At 35.7% G+C, this 19,150-nt stretch overlaps 2 protein-coding genes across 20 annotated transcripts in view; one reads left to right on the top strand and one right to left on the bottom strand.

Moving 5' to 3' along the window:
- SETDB2 (SET domain bifurcated histone lysine methyltransferase 2) overlaps nucleotides 1-7,287 on the bottom strand; it is a 103,865-nt gene extending 96,578 nt beyond the window's left edge. For 3 of the 15 annotated variants that reach the window (XM_020904005.2, XM_070471256.1, XM_070471254.1), the window contains exons 1-2: nucleotides 6,667-7,272; nucleotides 3,403-3,759 (exon numbers count right to left, since the gene is read on the bottom strand). In XM_020904005.2, coding sequence (XP_020759664.2) covers nucleotides 3,403-3,418 — 16 coding nt within the window. In that variant the 5' untranslated portion in view covers nucleotides 3,419-3,759; nucleotides 6,667-7,272. Of the gene's footprint in view, nucleotides 1-3,402; nucleotides 3,760-6,666 lie in introns of all 15 variants that reach the window. The other 12 variants (XR_011488999.1, XR_011489000.1, XM_070471260.1 and 9 more) reach the window with 9 other exon arrangements.
- A 51-nt stretch (nucleotides 7,288-7,338) lies between these two features.
- The window catches only part of CAB39L (calcium binding protein 39 like), an 88,235-nt gene continuing 76,423 nt past the window's right edge, over nucleotides 7,339-19,150 (top strand). For 2 of the 5 annotated variants that reach the window (XM_020904020.2, XM_020904022.2), the window contains exons 1-2: nucleotides 7,339-7,478; nucleotides 16,116-16,262. In XM_020904020.2, the coding sequence (XP_020759679.2) occupies nucleotides 16,233-16,262 (30 nt within the window). In that variant the 5' untranslated portion in view covers nucleotides 7,339-7,478; nucleotides 16,116-16,232. Of the gene's footprint in view, nucleotides 7,479-16,115; nucleotides 16,263-16,891; nucleotides 16,964-19,150 lie in introns of all 5 variants that reach the window. The other 3 variants (XM_020904026.2, XM_020904025.2, XM_020904021.2) reach the window with 2 other exon arrangements.

The following is a 19,150-nucleotide window of genomic DNA, read 5'->3' as shown; positions in this document are numbered from 1 at the left end:
GCACAGCGTAGCACAAATCCTTTCAGACAATACACTAGGTCAAACTATTTTAACAGTAATACAAGATATTATTTGCCTTTTTCTTCCCTATATTGACATCAGCTGACAGTTCAAAAGCTCTGGTGAATAAAAGTGCTGGAGCCTTGGTGTGAATCAAGGCAGTTGCACCAAACTACCACTGTATTGTATTGTTTACCACCAATTTCACTTAAGGTCCTTGATAAAGCAACATAAATAATTACCACAGTACAATGGCTCTTTCAAGGAAAAACACTAGCGAGATCGTTTTGAGTTGTAAGATAAACTAGCTTTCTTATTCTACCATGGAAAACCATTTTTACTTAAAAGAAACCCTAATAACAATAATGGTTTTCTGACTGGGTGTTTGGTACACATTTTCTCAAACTTGAAGGACAAAACTAATGGCAGTCATGGCTAATGATAAAATTCAAGCTACCAAATTAAAATTGAAAATTTAGAAAACTTGCATCTGCCATGGTAAATTTGAAAGGTTCTCACTAATTCATCACTTTTTGATGATTGATAGCAATATTAACAAATGTAATTTTAAAATATGGTGATTAAATGTGTCAATATTTGGAAAAATCTGCATAATTCATTGCACCAATGTTTTCCAAGTGGCCAATGCATGTTATAAAATCATACCTGTGTAAGAGACCCATTCAACTGCTACTGCTAAGTCACTTCAGTTGTGTCCGACTCTGTGCGACCCCATCCCTGGGATTCTCCAGGCAAGAACACTGGAGTGGGTTGCCATTTCCTTCTCCAATGCATGAAAGTGAAAAGTGAAAGTGAAGTTGCTCAGTCATGTCAGACTCTTCGTGACCCCATGGACTGCAGCCTACCAGGCTCCTCTATCCATGGGATTTTCCAGGCAAGAGTACTGGAGTGGGGTGCCATTGCCTTCTCCGAGACCCATTCAAAGTGCAAGACAAATCAATGGATTTTAATGTAACAGACTAAAGAAAGCTCACTGATATGAATTCAGATTCCACACTATAATGAACCTTGAAGGAATGATTACTTGTTGAGTTTTGTAGTTGTATAAAAGAAAAATTTCCACGATTATCTGAGAGGCTATTAAAATATTCTTCCTTTTTCCAACTTCTTGTCTGTGTGAAGCTTCATTTTCTTTATACATTTACACTGAAGCCTCATATCACAACAGACTGAAGGCAGAAGCAGATATGAGAATCTCTTTTATTAAGCCAACTATCAGAGATTTGTAAAAATAAAAAGCAGTGGTTTTCTCGCTAATTTTTTTGTTTCAGAAAATAGTTCTCTCTCACGTAATTTATATTAACATGTTGGGTTTATTATTTTAAAAATATAGGTCAATTACCATTTTTGAAGCTTCTCAATTTCTTAATATAGTAAATATGAACAGATATGAACCACATAAACAAAAGCTATTGAGGGTTTTAAATACTTTTAAGAGTATAAAGTAGTCCTGAAATCAAAAGAAGGCTTGAAACCACTGGCCTAGATAACTGTCCAGTGAAACAGGTACTATAATCTGTATAACAATTCACCTACTACACATATGTTAAAGGGTGGTGAAACTGTTCTATATGATACTGTAATGGTGTATACATGACATTATGCATTCATCAAAACCCACAGTACTTGAAAGCACAAAGAGGGAAGCTTAATGTACACAATATCATTTAAGAGATCAGGGATCCCACGAAAGCATGTATACTCAGCTTTGCTGAAGGGCTGGGTGGAAAAGATGCTGATTGAAACAACTTTGGAAATAAGTGGACTCTGTAAAACTACAGGCAAAAGGACCTTGCACAAGCACTGAGGCTTCTCACCTCAGAATGAGTTTATACTTCTGATACTGCTGTACATATATACTGGAATTAAGCAAATAACTAAGTGCATAACAGATAATGGGAATTTACAGATAAGCAAGGAGACTAGCTTAGCATACCCATATGGTAATGGATTAGAGCCAGAAACATCAGTATAAACTCATGTTTAACTTAATATAGTTAGAGATGGTTACATACAGAAATATTTATAGATATGTGTATATACAATTTATGTATACCTTGCTCTGTCAGTTGAGAGGGCCTATAATCAAGACACCCCAAGAGAAACAAACACACCTATTGCCCAGATCTTGGTTTGTAATACAATTCTCCAATAAAAGGAACCAGGTAGGCTAATCAAGAAATGGCTCATTCTAGGAGGATGGCAGGAAATACATGAGATGAACTTGGAGCATCTTTAATACCAAAAAATAAGAAAGTGCTAAAAACCAAAAACAAAGAACAAAACAAAAACCACCTGCACTGATAGGGTATGTCAAAGGGGAAGGAGACTCACTGAAAGAGCTCCAAATACCCAATCCTGGGATAATTTGAGTAACAAAATTAAAAAGTACTGGATTATAACCCAAAATATAAAATATGTATCCATGAATCTATACTGATATAAATACATGACTGAATAAATACATATATTGGGGAGAGGAGACCAATCTCCCTTGCAGAAGAATTTTGAATAATAGTGTGAGTATCCTGCTCTCAAAGAGGAGGAGTATGACTTTCCACTTTGTAAGTAAAGGCTGCACATAGTGATTTCCTGTCAAAGAGTAAGTAGGGAAACGGAGGGGAAAAGAGAGCATTAATTTACAGCGGAGAAATCACTGAACACGATGTCAGCCAGGTGATCAAGCTCAATATCAACAGGCGAGAAATCATGTTGATACCATGTAACCTTGACATCATTTGGTAAAAAATGACACTTTATCTCTATGGTCTTCCTCCCCACAAAAACAACCCTAGGTCTAATCATGAGAAAAAAAAATACCACTCAATAATTCCGATAGAGGTGCATCTTATAAGACACTTGGATACAAAATCTTACAAAAACAAGAAATGTCTGAGAAACTGTTATATCCATGAGGACCCTAAGGAGACATGACAAGTAAATGTAATGTGGTATCCTGAATGGGACCCTGGAATAGAAAAAGACGTCATGTAAGGAAATAAGAATAAACTATGGACTTTAGTTAACAATAATGTGTCAGTAACAATAATTTTAACAAATGTATCAGCTAAATGTTAGATTTTAAACATAGGCAGAACTGGGTGCAGGGAACTCTGTACCAGCCTTTCAATTTTTCTGTAAAGCTGAAAGTTTTCTAAAAAAATAAAGTATTTTTTAAAAGTACATTAAAGTACTGACTAAGCATTACAGATATACAATTAATTATAAAGAGTCAAAACTGTTGTTCCATGAGAATAAATCCTTAATTGTAATTCAGGAAAGTCATGTGCAATGAAAAAACTTGAAAATTCGACAATTCAACTTCATTAAGTAGTCTATATACTTTTAAACATAAAGTTTAACAATGGTTTTTCAACCTACCATTTTTTTCTCCCATCTTTTAGTGCTGTTTACAAACATAAAATTCTTCGAAATTAACTTTATCAAAGAATTGAATCACTTTGATTGTAGAATATAACTGGAATCCAACTGTGGTCTCTGAAATTTGCAGTACTCAGAGAAAATATATCATTATACTGTTTTAAGCCGAATATTCGTTGACACTTGAATTTTAAACTGTGCTTGAAGAAACTTTCAGAAATGATTACTAGTCCAACTTAATGGTCACTCCATGAATCTCTGTCAAGTGAACACGTACAGTTGTATCAGATCATCAACAATATCTTTTTAAAAACAAAAATCAACTCCATCTTTTGGTCCACGAATACATGAAACATTCTGTAAGGAAAATAATAAGGAATGGTAAATGGCATATTTGAAAATAATAAAATATATCAGAAAAAAAGGGTTGTTGTAACAATAGCTCTTTTCTTTTCATGAACTATTATGAAAAAAGAATACATATTAACTGGAAAAACATGTAAAATATCAATATTACAAATATTATAGAAAAATTCAAAATTACCTATTTAAAATATGTTAATAAAAACTATCTCCATTTCATAAACCTTTAAAAACTTTTAAATGGGGCTAATCATGTTAACTACTTCAAAAGACTGTTGTGAGGCTGACTTAATCCCTTAGAATAATACCCGGCACATTACAAAGGACTCAATAAATGCTAACAGTCATTATTATTCTTTCAGTATATATACTTTAAAAACAAAATTTGAATTTTAGTATATATAAATTTTTATAATCTTTCATTGATAATATATCTTGTACTTTCTCTCATCATAAATGTTTTCCTATAATATGACCTTTTAAGTGATTGTACAATATACTTTGGTCAATAATCCATGTTAAATTATACTAAAGAATTTTAACAATTAAAATGTAGTAAGTTGTTAAGTAAACCTCTATATCAGACATTTAGATTATTTCTGTTTTTCCAATACAATAAATAATGATGTAATATACTTTATGGCTATCTCTGATTATTTATTTAAGATATACACCTAGAGGTGGAACTCAGGGTCAAAAAGAGGTCAGCAGTTTTAGTCTCAGGATGTTAGTCAATATATGATAAATTCTTCTCCTACTCCCACACCAAATTCACAGAAATCTTAATTTTTCTAATTAAAAATATAGAATCATGCTGAAAATAAAAAGGAAATTATCTACAGACTGAGTCTGTGGGACCTCTCTGTGGAAAGGCAACAGATGGGAAGTTGCAAAGATAATGTCAACCACAAATATATCATGGCAAAATAAAGAGAAGATCCTCTCAGAGGAGATGAATATATACAACCAAGAGTCATCAAACATCTGAAAAAAGTTACACCATGGAAGACACTTAACAAGCCCACCAAACTGATGAACTGAATTGAATTCAAGAGGATTAACAGAGCGGCCTGAAAATAGTTTTAAAACAAATAGTATTGTATTTAATATCAAAGAGCTAATGAAGGAGGCCTCATCTATGAAATAACATACAATTCTGAAAAATAATTAACTGGATATCTCGGATATAAAAGTAGTTGTTAAATAAACTCAATAATTAACAGTCATAGTAACATAGATTCAAATGAAGAGCCAGTTAGTAAGCTAGGAGATGAAGTTGAGTAATTCACTCAGAATATAGAGCAAAGAACTGACAAAAAGAGGGGTAAGCAGACAGAAGACAAGGCAATAATGACCAAAAAATTCTTATAACTGGAAAACACATAGGCCACTAAGGGTCCACTGAGTTACAAAATAAACTTATTAATACACACCACTAGACAAACCATGGGTAAACTTCAGAATATCAAGAATAAAGACAAAGTCTCAGAAACTTTCAGGAAATCTAGATGATCTAAAATGAACATTTATCAAACTGGTAATCAGACTTCTCATCAGAAATGTCGATGAATAATGTTAAGGGAAAATAAGTCTGAATCCAGAATACTATTTTAGCCACGTTATGTTTCAATAGTAGGAGTTAAAAAAAAAAAAGACTCTTACACTCAAAGAGCCAGAGACTCTGAAAGAAATGAAGAAGTACTTCATTAATAAAAACTAACCTAAAAAAAAAAAAAACTAACCTAGAAGGAAGTACTGCGGTAAAAGAAGAAAAAGTGAGCAAATACATAAATAAAACACATTAATGCTACATAAAAACAGATTAAAAGTGGGTTTTAATGACAAATGAAATAATGCTAGAAGATAAAACCACAGGAAATTAACGTTCTTTTTGGAGGAGGGACTGAAGGGGATTGTTGTAAGATTACAGAAAGTAAAGTAAATCATACTAAGTTCTTTGTAGAGAGGATATCAATACGAATTAAATGTATGAATTGCATTAAAAATATAAAGGTAACACTTTGGAAAGCAACTATCCTCCAATAAAAATTAATTTTAAAAAATGTAAAAAGTACAGTATGAAAAAGAAAACAGAACAAAGAAAACTTAGGGCTAAACTCAAAGAAAAATGGAAAAATACAAGATACAAAAGATACGAACAGAAACACGGTAAATAAAGAGGACATGAAAGAGGCCAATTAAGTTAGTAATCACAAAAAAGGTTTTCTTCAGTAAATTTGCAGAATATTGTAAAGCATAGAGAAGAAAATTTAAATCATTCATAATCTCATCATCCAGAGACTACCAATTTAACTTTAGATTTTAACAGTACTTAAAAATTTGTTCATATTTTCCCCCCTTCTCACTTTTTCATTTTGGCAGAAAAATACTGATTCGCTTTATTTATGGTTCGTTTTCACCAATAGGCTTTTGTGAAACTGTGACTCTTTCTTCCGTTTTGTTTTAACAGTGATGACAGTAATGAATATTGAGTATAAACCACGTGTCAGGCAGGCTTCTAAACACTTCCCGTGTTCTTATTAACCTGCATAACAATCACGAGGGACAAACTGTAGCATGCCTGGTTTTTCTCACAAAGAAGCTAAAGCATATTACACTGTAAATAGCAAAGACAAACTAAGGAACCAAGCAGCCTGGTTTCTGAGCCCGTTTTTTGATCCTTCTAATCTATCGCCTCATTCTTAACACACAAGAACTCACTGCAGGATTCCACTTGCTGATGAGCACAATTACATATTGTTTTTTATTTTACTTCCTACCTATTGGGGATAACTACTTATTGGGTTGTGGTTAATTAGAGTCAGGAGCTCTGAGCATCTGCTCTCAACTCCGTGATCTTGGGGAAATGATTTTACTTATTCAGGGTTTCTGTAGTCTTACCTGTGAAACGGGTCAGTGGTTAAATCATCAAGTTCTGCTTCTGGGTTTTGAACTGCAGCTCATTTTCCGCAGCCCCTTTCACAGCTTCAGGTTCCCAGCTGCTTTAGGAATCACCTCTCAAGAATGTGTGCAACCGGATGACAGGAGACTGAAATGCGGGGGGTGAGAACTCAGGGCGCCCGCGATCCCCCCGCTTCAGCCCGGGACTGTACGCGGGTGAGAGGGACAAGGGAGGTCGCAAAGGCTGGGATCCAGGCAAGAGTTGCGCCGCGTTCCCCGGTCCTGGAGCGAGGCTTCGGGAGGGCCACCCACGGCCGTTACACTAGCTCAGCTGACGCTTTCCACGCAGCCCGCGACAGCCGAGAGCTGCGCTCCGCCCGCCCCGCTGGCGAGGCTGAGTTCCCCGCGGGTCTGACTCCTCTCCCACTCAACGCCGCCGAGAAGCCGCGGCCTCAGGTGCCCCCTGGCCGGGAAGTACTTCCCATTTACTATACCTCACCTTAGCCAACAGTCCCTCTGGCCTCAGCTGGGTAAGGAGGACCGCCCATATTTCCAACCCGAAATGGGAGGAGTAGGACACCGACCGCTCCCACTACCCAGCCCCTAGCTCATTGACTGCACACCCCCAACCGGGTTCACGCCTCAGAGGTTCCGAGCACGTACACCCTGCAACGCGGCGGCGCTTGAGCGCGCCGTCTTCCGATTGGCTGTCAGAGCTCTCGGGTTGTCTCGCGCTCTCCGACTGGACCAATGCGGCTATCCACAGTTGAGAGGCCGGCATCGCTGGAGGGGTGGTTCGTCTGTTTCCTCTGGTAGGTGCTTGGCTGCCATCTTGTGTGTGGCTGGGACTGGGCCGCTGGGCTTTGGAACCTTAGCGATTCAAGCTATAGGGATGTCCTGAAGAAGCAGTGGAGGAAAGAAGGGGCCTGAGGAAAGAGACCTGGAAGCTTTTTACCTCCCTGAAAGGGAAAAGTTTTCCTGGTCTGAGTCTCAGCCCTGGCTGGAAAGAGAGAGAAATGATGGAGGTGATTTAGGATCACAGGCTTTGGTTTGTTATTGTCAGGGCTTGGCGTAGACTCTGATGCTTTAACGGTGATCCCTTGGGTTCCAGGGAACTAGTCTAGTAATGTTGTCTGCGAAAGATTCTGACCATCAACCCTCTATACTGACAAGGAAGGTTGTCTGATGGAGAAAGGAACAAGCCTGGTAATGGAAGAAGAGAGGGAGATACTACTATCTTTACGAGTCCGAAGAGACGTCTTAATTTTCTGTCGTTTGCGAGGGAGTGACTACTCATGTGTTTTGCTTAACCTCTAAGACCATCCTTTGGAAGCCGTGAGCCCCAGGTTCTGTGTTAGGGCAGTTTTATTCATTAGTGTACAACCGGCACTCCTGCAGTGGGGTTTTTGTTTGTTTGTTTGTTTAAAAGCTAGAACGTGGATGGCCTTTGCAGAAACAGTGGAAGCGAAGGAAGAATTTTGTCAAATCTTGGTTTTTCTGATTACGATCTGCTGAAGATTTGGGAATCTCAGGGTTTGCCTTGCATGCTTGGCGGCTTCGTCCTGGGTAGGCAGAGGTTTGTGTAAAAGAAAGCATTTTTTAACTCCCAAGCTCTTTGAGATGGGAGGACGGAGGCAGGAATTATCTCCTCCTCCTCTTTATTATTTTTAAAAACCAAAGTAGAAAGCTTGCTTGGTTATTCATTTGAGGGGGAAATTATCTCAGATCCGAAAACCTAGCTAAAAGGCTAATACTTTATGATTAACGTTAGCCCCGTTTTGATACTCATGAGAAGAAGCAAAGATACTGCCTTGAGTTTAGAAATCATTTTTCAAGGTAAACTGGTAACCCAATCAAGTCAACAGTGCCTTTTATTTTGTGGCAGGAGTATCAAGGAAAACAGCAGTAAAATAAACTGAAAATTAATTTTCTTTAAAAATTTTACTTTTTATCCATGAATCTTAAAAACAAGTTATAAGAGTTCAAATATCAGTAATTTATTATGGAGTTGATAGCTTAGGTACTAGGTGCCTAAGGAATTTTGGTGTCTATGGGGAGTTTTGGAACCAGTACTTGGCTCTGGAGAACTGTATAGGCTATCAAAGGGTTTGGTGGCTAACAAACACCAATATCACAAAGTAGCTGCTCAGTAAATGTTTGTGAAAGCCTTTGGGTAAGGATAACATGGTAATAGTTCTTGGCGTATATTCAAAAATATAATTGCTGAATGAATAAATTAAAAAAATACAGCAATTGGGAGGTATGGATACACTTTTTTTTTTTCAGTTGAGTTCAGGTGCTCAGTCTGACTCTGCGACCGCATAGATTGCAGCACGCCAGATCTCCCTGTCCGTCATCAACTCCCAGAGTTTACTCAAACTCATGTCCACTGAGTTTACTCAAACTCGTGTCCGTTTTTTTTCTTTAGCCTAACTGGAAAATAATTGTTTAATTTGCTTTCCAGAAAACTTGAACTTGTTTGTTTTTCTTTTCCAGTTTATACATTAGAATAATACTAAGGACAGGTTCATAATCCTTTTTTTCTGAGATCTGTTTATGAGATCCTCCAGTAGAGATAATGAAAATGAACCCTTAAGTAATAATGCTCTATTTGCCATTTTTTTTCTTGAAAGTATCCAGTCTCAGTAAATGATGCCAAACTTATTGCTTTCAGTCTCTTCTGCTGAAGAAAATTTATTACTCTTCTATCTTCTTTTTAACACAACTTAAAGTCAAAATACTGTGTTTACATTTATTATATTGCATAAATATGTTCTATATATAAGTAATTTTAAAATAACAAATTAGGTGAGTATCCACAGACTTTTGTTTGAAGAATATAATTCTCTAGATTTCATAATATATAATCTGAAGATCCATAGAAATGTTTGAAAATAACACTTTTACGTGAACAATGTTAAGTGATGTTAAGTAAAAGTGATTTAACTTTGATGTTAGAGATTATTTTTAATGCAATCTCATATATACAAATTTAGATTTTTTCCCATTATCAAGTGATACATAGTTTTTAAAAGAAAAAGATCCATGACACCTTTTAAATATGTTTTGTGACTGAATATAGATTAGAGTCTATCTAACAGCATTTTATTTATTTTTTAATTATTTTTTCATTTATTTTTATTAGTGGGAGGCTAATTACTTTACAATATTGTAGTGGGTTTTGCCATACATTGACATGAATCAGCCATGGATATACATGCTAACACAGCATTTTAAAAAGTCAGTAAAAATTGTTCCCATAACCTGTTTGGAATTCTTGCATTTGGTACTTTAAAATGCCAAAAGGTTTTATGAGTGAAGGTTTTAGAGTGATGATAAGCATTTCTTTTATATTATTATTAAAGTAGAGTTGACTTAAATATTATATAGTTTCAGGTGTTCATTGCAATTCAATCTTTATATATAATTTAATATAAAATATTGACTATATTTTTATGAACTAAACGTGAGTCTGTTCACCTGCCATACAGCAAAGCCAATTTATTGACATTGTCTATGGTAAAGGAAAGTACAGCGATTATTGCAGGCCCTAATAAGAAGTATGGGCAGCTCATGTTAAAAAGAGCCAAACTCCTGGGTGGTTTTCAGGGGATCGGTTTTAAAGACAACATTTCACGGTGAGGGCTGCAGAATTCATGACTTTCTTCTGATTGGTTGGTAGTGAGGTAATAGTGATGCTTCAGAAGTCTCAATCGTCAACCTTCTGGCCCTAGCTCATCTGGGGTCTAGTGCTTGAGGATGTAGTCACCATCCTCCACCTGGGTGGAGAGTTGGGTGGGGGGCTTAGTTCCTGATAAAGATATCTGTCAGATTGTTATGTCTATCCCTTGAGGAGGAACTAAGACTCTGCTTTATCACTGAATTATTGTCATTACTTTTCTTGTTTAACTGCTTTTCCTTTGTTTCTGCATTCCCTCATTTCCATAATTAGTAACTGCCCGTGCCTGCTCTTTGGAACTCAGGGAAAGCCTGGAAGACTAAAGCCTTTTTCTACAAACAAAGAAATGGGGAACCCAGAGGGGGCTTTTGTATCAAGGGGGGCCCCCAGGAACATGCTTTGTTTCAGTACCTCCTTTTTCTGTGATACTGCTTAATCTTGAGGGGAACAGGTGGGGACAAGAAAGGGAATAAAGTTTTGGTTGGAGAGGTTAATTATAAACACAGCGGAGGAACTCAGTTTTAGGGGGACTCAGTTTCATATTCCCTGTGCTGTACATTACATTCTTGTAACTTTTTAGTTTTATGCCTAGCAGCTTGTACCTCTTAATCCTCTTCACCTGTTTTGCCTTGTACCCATACCTCTCCTCTTTGGTAACCACTAGTTTTTTTTCTTTGTATAGTATCTGTGAGTCTGTTTCTGCCTTGTTACATTTGCTTTATTTTTTAGTTTCCGTATATAAGTGAAAATACAAGCACTTCTTTATTAAAAAAAAAAAAAACATTAAAATGTGATAGGTTTTCCTCTCTGTAACTATATTGCATATAATCATCCTTTTAAAATTTATTTTGAAGTACCGGAAATACTTTGCTGGGCTTTGTAATTAGTTTTGACCATGTAGATGTCACTTTAGGGGGAACATTTTGAAATTTTCAGAAATATTTCTATATTCTTCTTTAATTTGATGTGTTTCACCATTATTTTTCTGATATTCAATAAGGTCCATTATGGGAATAAAACAATGTGACTAAAAATAAAAAATTATGTAAAACTTATAAAGATCATTTTATTTTATAACTCAGAGAGCTATATTCAATATTCCTGATGTAAACTGTTTTGGAAAAGAAAATAAAAAATGTATTCATGTATAGCTGAATCAATTTTCTGTGTGACAGAAAAAGACACATCATTGTAAGTTAACTATTTCAATTTAAAAAATAAAAACTATAAAAATCAAAATGACTTCTGCAGTTTGTGCTTTTCAGCTAATCAATGGAATTGATTGGATGTCTGAATTATGAGAATGTCCATTAACTACTGAAAATTCTTCTGAGGTAAACACATGGTACACTTATATTTCACTTAAGCAAGGAAATGTTTAAATTATTATATATTTAGGTTTTTTGAAAAGCATAGGGGAATTGAAACACTACTTCTTCCTTTGAAATCTCACTTGTTCCTGCTGTTCATTTTTGTGTAAATGAGCCCTAATTCTAAAGTTCTGCTCTCTTAAGCACTTAACACATGTCTCACAGCCTTTTGATAATTAGATCTACTCAATTTATGTACTACTCACCCTCTTTCATGTTTCCTATCTTGATTAATGGCTTTTCAGTGGCTCAGATGTAGAACAAAATTCTTGTCTCCCTTTTGCCCAATTTTATAATCTGTAACTTCAGCCTCCAAATGGCTTTCTTCATTTTCTACTATCACTGCCACTGTCCTGAATTATTTTAGGTCTTCCTTTTCTTTTTCTTAACATTTCATATGCCATGGTAGTATTGACAAAGCTCATACTCCTTGACTTTAAATTTGTATTAGTTAAGACACAAGTTTGACTTCCATGACTGCACCCATGGAGAAAAGACCAAGTAAACTTGGAAAGAAAATCAGATAGGATTAGATTTTTTTAGCAGTGACATTTTATGCCAGATGTTAACAAAGCATGCTGGTAGCTCAGTGGTAAAGAATCCTCCTGCCAATGCAGGAGATGTAGGTTTGATCCCTGGGTTGGGACGATCTCCTGGAAAAGGAAATGGCAACCCACTCCACAGTTTTCTTGCCTGGGAAGTCCCATTGACAAAGGAGACTGGCGGGCTGCAGTTCATGGGTTGCAAAAGAGATGGACACAACTTAGCTACTAAACAATAGCCCAACATGTTTTAAAAATTCAAGGAAATAAATATTCCATTTCTCACCAAACTATTAAGAATTCAGGACATCAACAAGCGTTTATAAACGTGAAACAACTCAAGGAATGTTGTTCCTAGAACCCTTCTTGAAGAATATACTGGAGAATTTCAGACATAATAGTGATAGGAATGATGATATAGTGATAGAATGGTATGTAAATATTGTATAATCTTGCTGTTGAAATAATACAACCTACAGAAAAAGGGAGGAGGGGGTGAATGGAAGTGCAAAGTAGAATAGTGGTCACTTGCTTCAAAGGAATTAGCTATAAGGAAAAGGATAATGCTTGAAGCTGACTGATGGACCGAAACATGTTATAAATAAGTGTACATACTTAGATGTAAAGCACTCATTAAAGTGTTACAATACCAGGTGGGGGAGAAGAGGAAGTTAGTAATTTTGTTACTGTTAATAGCAGGGAACTAACTGTATCTTAAAAAGGGCAGGGGAAAATGAGGAGTATTGTATAAAGCTATTATTATAGAGTTAACCCCTGATAACAAAATATACAACACTCCCCTAAATGTTAAAAGAAATACCTACCCTAAAAAGAGCAAAGAGAGCAGACCATATAATGATGTGAACACACATTCTGTATATTTTTATCTGTACACACACAAAATGAATAGAAGGTGAAGCATTATCTCATCGCAAAATATATCAGATGTATTAATACATGTGTATGGCTCAACTTAATGATTGTTGTATATGAAAGATACAGTTGTAAAAAGTATAAAGGGAGTTAATAGATGAATAAAAATAATAAGAGTGTAAGACATATCAAATAAATGCAAAGTTTTTAGAAAGCAGGGTTCACCATCTTAGTATTAGAAAAGGCAGAATTTAATTGAAAAGAATTAATTGAAAAATTAAGATGAAATGTATTATAAAATAACCCTTATAAAGCTAAGGGCTATATTTACAGTAAAGATTTTAAAAAATATCTATTTATCAAATGACACATCAATAGACATCATAAAGTAGAAACTGCTAGAGAGGTAAGAAGGAACAGAACCCTGCTAATTATAGAAGACTTTAACACGTGTCTTGGCAGAAGTCAGGTTAAGTGGACCAAAAAAATCAGTAAAGTGGCTCTTACAGATTTGTATCAAAGTCTGAATCCATTAATAGAGAATATATGTTCTCAAGTGCACATAGGGCAGTTATAAAAATCTATTTTATATTAGACCACAAAGAATATCTTGGTTCCAGAATACAAAAAGTAAAAATTTTGATCACATATAGTAAGTCAAGAAAATAATTTAAAAAAAAACCTGACTCAAGGTTTCTGTAAGATGATGGTAACTGTCTAAATCCAAATCTCTCCATATATCCTTTTTGAAAACCACACAGATCTATAAGGAGAGCAAAGTTAACTACCACCACCCTTGCCTAACATAATTTCAAATTATGGTTATGTAGGCAAGTTAACACTGAAATAAAACAGTGTCAGCTCTAGAACCTGTGCTCAGATGACAAGTGAAGTTGAGACTTCAGAACAGAAGAAAGGGAAGCAGGACCTGGGTCAGTAGAATGCAAGTAGAAGAGAAAAGCCTACCCTAAAGAGGAATATCCTTGGTGGCTCAGTTGGTAAAGAATTCACCTGGGCTTCCCAGGTGGCACTAGTGATAACGAATCCACCTGCCAATGCAAGAGACGCAAGAGACATGAGTTCAACCCTTAGGTCAGGAAGATCCCCTGGAAAAGGAAATGGCAACCCATTCCAGTATTCTTGCCTGGAAAATTCAGTGGACGGAGGAGCCTGGTCGGCTATATGGAGTCGCAAAGAGTCAGACACAACTGAGCATACATGCATATTGCAAAAACAGCCAAAAACAATTCGTGTTGACATATGGCAGCACCAACACAATATTGTAAAGCAATTTCTGTTCAATTAAAAATAAAATTATAAAAAAATAAAATTATAAAACAGCCACAAATGATTAATTATCTTAAAAAAGCCCTTCTCACCCAAATCCAAAGTTATATAATACAGTCTATGGACTGTGGGAGACCGGCACTTTGATGCCTTTCTGGTAAGAATACCAAAGTACAAAGCCCAGGAGGGAATTTGAGAGTATCTCATAGAATCGCATATGCATGTATCTTTTGACCCAGACGTCTCACTTTTAAGAATCTGTCCTAAGGACACATTGGCATAAAATATAAACTGGCATTTGTATAAATTTAGTCAAACAGAATTACTTGTACTACCAAAGGACTGGCAACAATGAAATAATCTCCAGGTTGATGGTATCTCTTTCAAGCCACTCTTTTCCTCAGAAGGCATAAAGAGACTGTAGAAAGTCTCCATGCACCAGTATAGGGTGATCTGCAGAGTATATTTTGAAACGGAAAAAACAAAAGCCCAGAAGAGTCTATAGATTAATTTATAAGTAGAAGGGATGGTGCCAATGATGGAGAGATTTCTCTGTAACTTGTTTATATAGTTTTGATCTTAGAATCATGTATGTTTACATATTCAAAAATAAAATAAAGAGGTAGAAAGAGAAATCTAAAAAGGAAATGAATGTATGTAACTATAAAGAATTTTGATGACATATCCACTCAAGAAAAGGAACAATTTTGGTAACTTTATCTTTTTAATTTATTTATGGCTGCATTGGGTCTTGGTTGCTACTCAAAGGTTTCTCTAGTTGCAGTGCTCAAGCTTCTCACTGCAGTGGCTTCTCTTGTTGCAGAGATGGGATCTAGGGTGTGCAAGCTGAATAGTTGCAGCTCATGGGCTTAGTTGTCCCACAACATGTGGGATCTTCCCAGACCAGGGATCGAACCGATATCCCCTGCATTAGCAGGCAGATGCTTAACCACTGGACCACCAGGGAAGCCCTAATTTTAGTGACTTTAGAACATAAATTCTGGACTGTACCTTGGCCCTCTGCATCTGCAGTGTCAACCAACCACAGATTGACCATGTTCCAGGAAAAAGAAATTCGAGAAAGTTCCAAAAAGCAAAACTTGAATTTGCCCCCAATTTATAGAGCATGTACATTGTTAAATAATATAGAGATGATTTAAAGTGTATGTGTAATGTGCATATGATATATGCAAACACTATACCATTTTATATAAGGGATTTAAGCATCCATGGATTTTGTTGTCCATGAGGGGGTTGGGCTGGAACCAGTCCCCCATGGATAACAAGAGACGACTGTACCTTAGTGGGATATATTCAGTAGTATAATTGTTGTTGCATTGCTATTTTAAAAGTATTTTAAGTCTATTGTTGGGTAAAATAAGTGTTGCAAAATGTTAATTCTTGAACAGAGCCACAGTAGTTTATCAGGGCTATGACTTAAAAAATTTAGTTTGGAAAGCCCTTTGCTAGATTGAGCAAAGTGGAAATGAAGTACAAGATTACACAGAAAGACAGATAACATATCAGAGCACAGGTCACATGGCAGGCTTTGTGCTAGACACTATATATATATATACTCTTAACAGCTGTCCTTTGAGATTTGTGATACTATTTTCATAAGAGGGTCAGAGATGTTGAGATTTAAACCCAGATCTATGTGATTCCAAAGCCTATGTTTTTTCTACTACATTATTGCAGGATATATACATCAAGTATTGCGAAGAAAGAATATCAAGAGCTAAATGTTCTATTTAAACCGCTAGTTGCTGCTCAGAAAATAAAGATGCAGACCCAGAGTCAGTGGTTTATACATTCATGCAAGAGCATTATACTAAAGGAGAGAGTGTAAGTTTTCTCTTATTTCTAATGGGAAAATGTAAACATACACACATGTACATGTGTACACCATCATATGGGTATTGAGAGAAAAATTTTATAAAATTTCCAATGATGACTGAAATTAGTGAAAGATATGAACTAAAGCTATGGCAAAGCAGAAAAGAAAAAAGAATCTAGTAGTCATGGGTTTTCATGGTGCTTTTATCAGCAAAAAACCTTTCAAAGCTTCCCTTTGTGATATTTCAGAGCTCTTCTAAGCTTTGCACAACCTTTTTGTACATATTGAAGATGTGTAGTTTAGAAAATACTAGTTTAGATAAGGTGGTTTCCTCCTGTGTAAGGTGAGGGTTGATAGGGATTTCAGCTGTTCCTCTTATCCATAACACCCTTTCACATTTCTACTTATTTCCCCCAATGTTGAAATATTTTTATTTGGTTCAATACTACTTTTTAAAATGTCTACCAGTTAAAGTAATCAGGGTAGGCTATTTTAATTTGATTTATTTGTATTGATATATGGTGATGATGAAAATTCAATTTATAATTCTATGTACCTGATAACAATATGAAAAAAATGTTAAAATTTCTATAAAGATTTTTTAAATTAAGTTTTTAGCTTTTCTTTTTGTCCGAAGCTGTGTTGATCAGTGACTGTGGTGAAGGCTGAGAAAGTTGAAGCAAATTTGCAGGTGATACAAACTTCTAAGGTAAGCTAACATACTGGATTGGCCAAAAAGTTCATTTGGGTTTCTCTATATCATCTAACAGAAAAACCTGAATGAACTCTTTGGCCAACCCAATAATAACTCAGTCAAGATTATAGGTGTCCCTGACAGACTTGTAGACTACCCTAACACACTAAAACAAGATTTATCAGGATTAATTATAATATCCCAATTTAAATTGTACAAAGCAATTGCAGAAGTATTAAATAGATTTCCATTTCTGAGAATATGATAGAGAAAAGAAAGTGAAGTTGCTTAGTCGAGTCCGACTCTTTGTGACCCCATGGACTGTATGTAGCCTGCCAGGCTCCTCTGCCCATGGGATTTTCCAGGCAAGAATACTGGAGTGGGTTGCCATTTCCTTCTCCGGGAGAATCTTTCTGACCCAGGGATTGAACCCAGGTCTCCTGAATTGCAGGCAGACTCTTTACTGTCTGAGCCACCAGAGAAGATCATGATAGAGAAGACGTCCATAAAATATGTAAAATAGTAGATTCCAAATTAAAAAATCCTTTAAAATAAATGGATGAACCTATAATAAAAGAAAGGAAACTTTCTGGGACTAGAAATCAAGCAAATCTATTCTGTGAGGTAAACAAGTGCTGAAATCACTGAATAGTTTGGCGGCATCCATCAATTTCTGTTGGCATAGAAACTTGTACATGGGGAAAAATGGGGAAAATCCCTTGCATTCTGCAAAGTGTAGGGGGGGCCTGTCAGAGACCATCCTGGAGAGGCATACAACTCTAGGTGGAGTTAAAATCTCCCTGAGCAATTCCTGGTTACCAGCTCACATTTGCTTGGATTTGAGGCCTTATTGTATACTATTTTCATGGTCTCAAAACTCTACAAGTAGAGTTTTAATTTATAACAGACTTGGGTCTGAAACAGTTTTCAGAAACCATCACAAATCCTCCATAGAGAGGATTATCAACCTAGTTATCAAACAGTCATAGTTAAAATTCTAAAAACTAAGCTCATACACATGTTTTTAAAATCACAAAACACAAGGGAGAAAAAAAAATACGTTGAGCTAGAGTCAGCAGAAACCAGAACTAAAACTTATCTACAGATATTTCAGCTATTAGAAGTATCCAATATATAAGATAAATATATTTAATAAATAAAACAGGGATTCTAAAATATAAAAAGTAACAAACTATAAAAATAGCCAGGCGCATTAAAATAAGAACAAATTAGGATATCAGAAATGATGACCCCATAATAAAACTAAGAAGTAAAGATGTTAAACCCAGCATATAAGGCACAGTTAAAAAGAGAAAGAAACTATAGTTGACCTTGTGAATTTTTTTCAAAAAGTACCTACTACAGTACTACATGATCTGCGGTTGGCTGAACCCACAGATGTGGTTACTGCAATTACGGAAAGCTAATTGTAAAGTTAAACATAGATTTTTGACTGCATGGTGGTTAGTACCCCTAACCCTCCATTTGTTCCAGGGTCAACTGTGCATAGAAGGCCATACACAAAGAAAAAAGATACAGAAAAAATAAAAGAAATTGTGAGATGAGTTAATCAGAAGAGCAGGATACAATTTGTGCAAGGAAGTTAATATTAAAGTAGAAGAGATGAACTTCTCTAGAGAGAAAGTCATCCCCCTTGTAAGGGCAGGAAGAAAAAAAAAGCAGAACTAATTTTATTCAGTGAGTTCCCCAACTCATCACATAAAAGTCAGCACTTCCTCCTTGTCTTACTTTTTTGATTCAAGACAAAGAACATTGTATAACAGGAAAGTGATTCATAATTTTAAAAAATCAGTTGTAGATTTATTCACAAATATTTGCTGAGAATAAAGCAGGATAAAGCAGTGAACAAAACACACAAATTCCCTCCCCTCACATTAACTTATGTTCTAGTGTCCTTAAAGTTGTCAGTTAGGAAGTAAACATCAAGACAACAGCATGCTTTTCCCTTTCCTTTTCATTCATAGCTTTCCTCAGCATGGAGTTATAATGGAAATCCAGGAGTCTGCAGACTTTATCATATTCAGTGTAGAGTGTGTACATTATGTGTATCAGAACCTACATTTAAAAAAAATGCCTATTTAAAGAGAAACATAGCTGCTACTTTTTTAAAAATGAAACTTTCTACTTACAAATGCTATGGTAGAAAGCTCAGTGTTTTTCTTTTTAAACTGGAACATTTAT

This window comes from Odocoileus virginianus, chromosome 8 (genome assembly GCF_023699985.2).
Source record: "Odocoileus virginianus isolate 20LAN1187 ecotype Illinois chromosome 8, Ovbor_1.2, whole genome shotgun sequence".
Classification (NCBI taxonomy): domain Eukaryota; kingdom Metazoa; phylum Chordata; class Mammalia; order Artiodactyla; family Cervidae; genus Odocoileus; species Odocoileus virginianus.
Note: the sequence above shows the minus strand (reverse complement) of the source record. Positions and strands in the feature narration are given on the sequence as shown.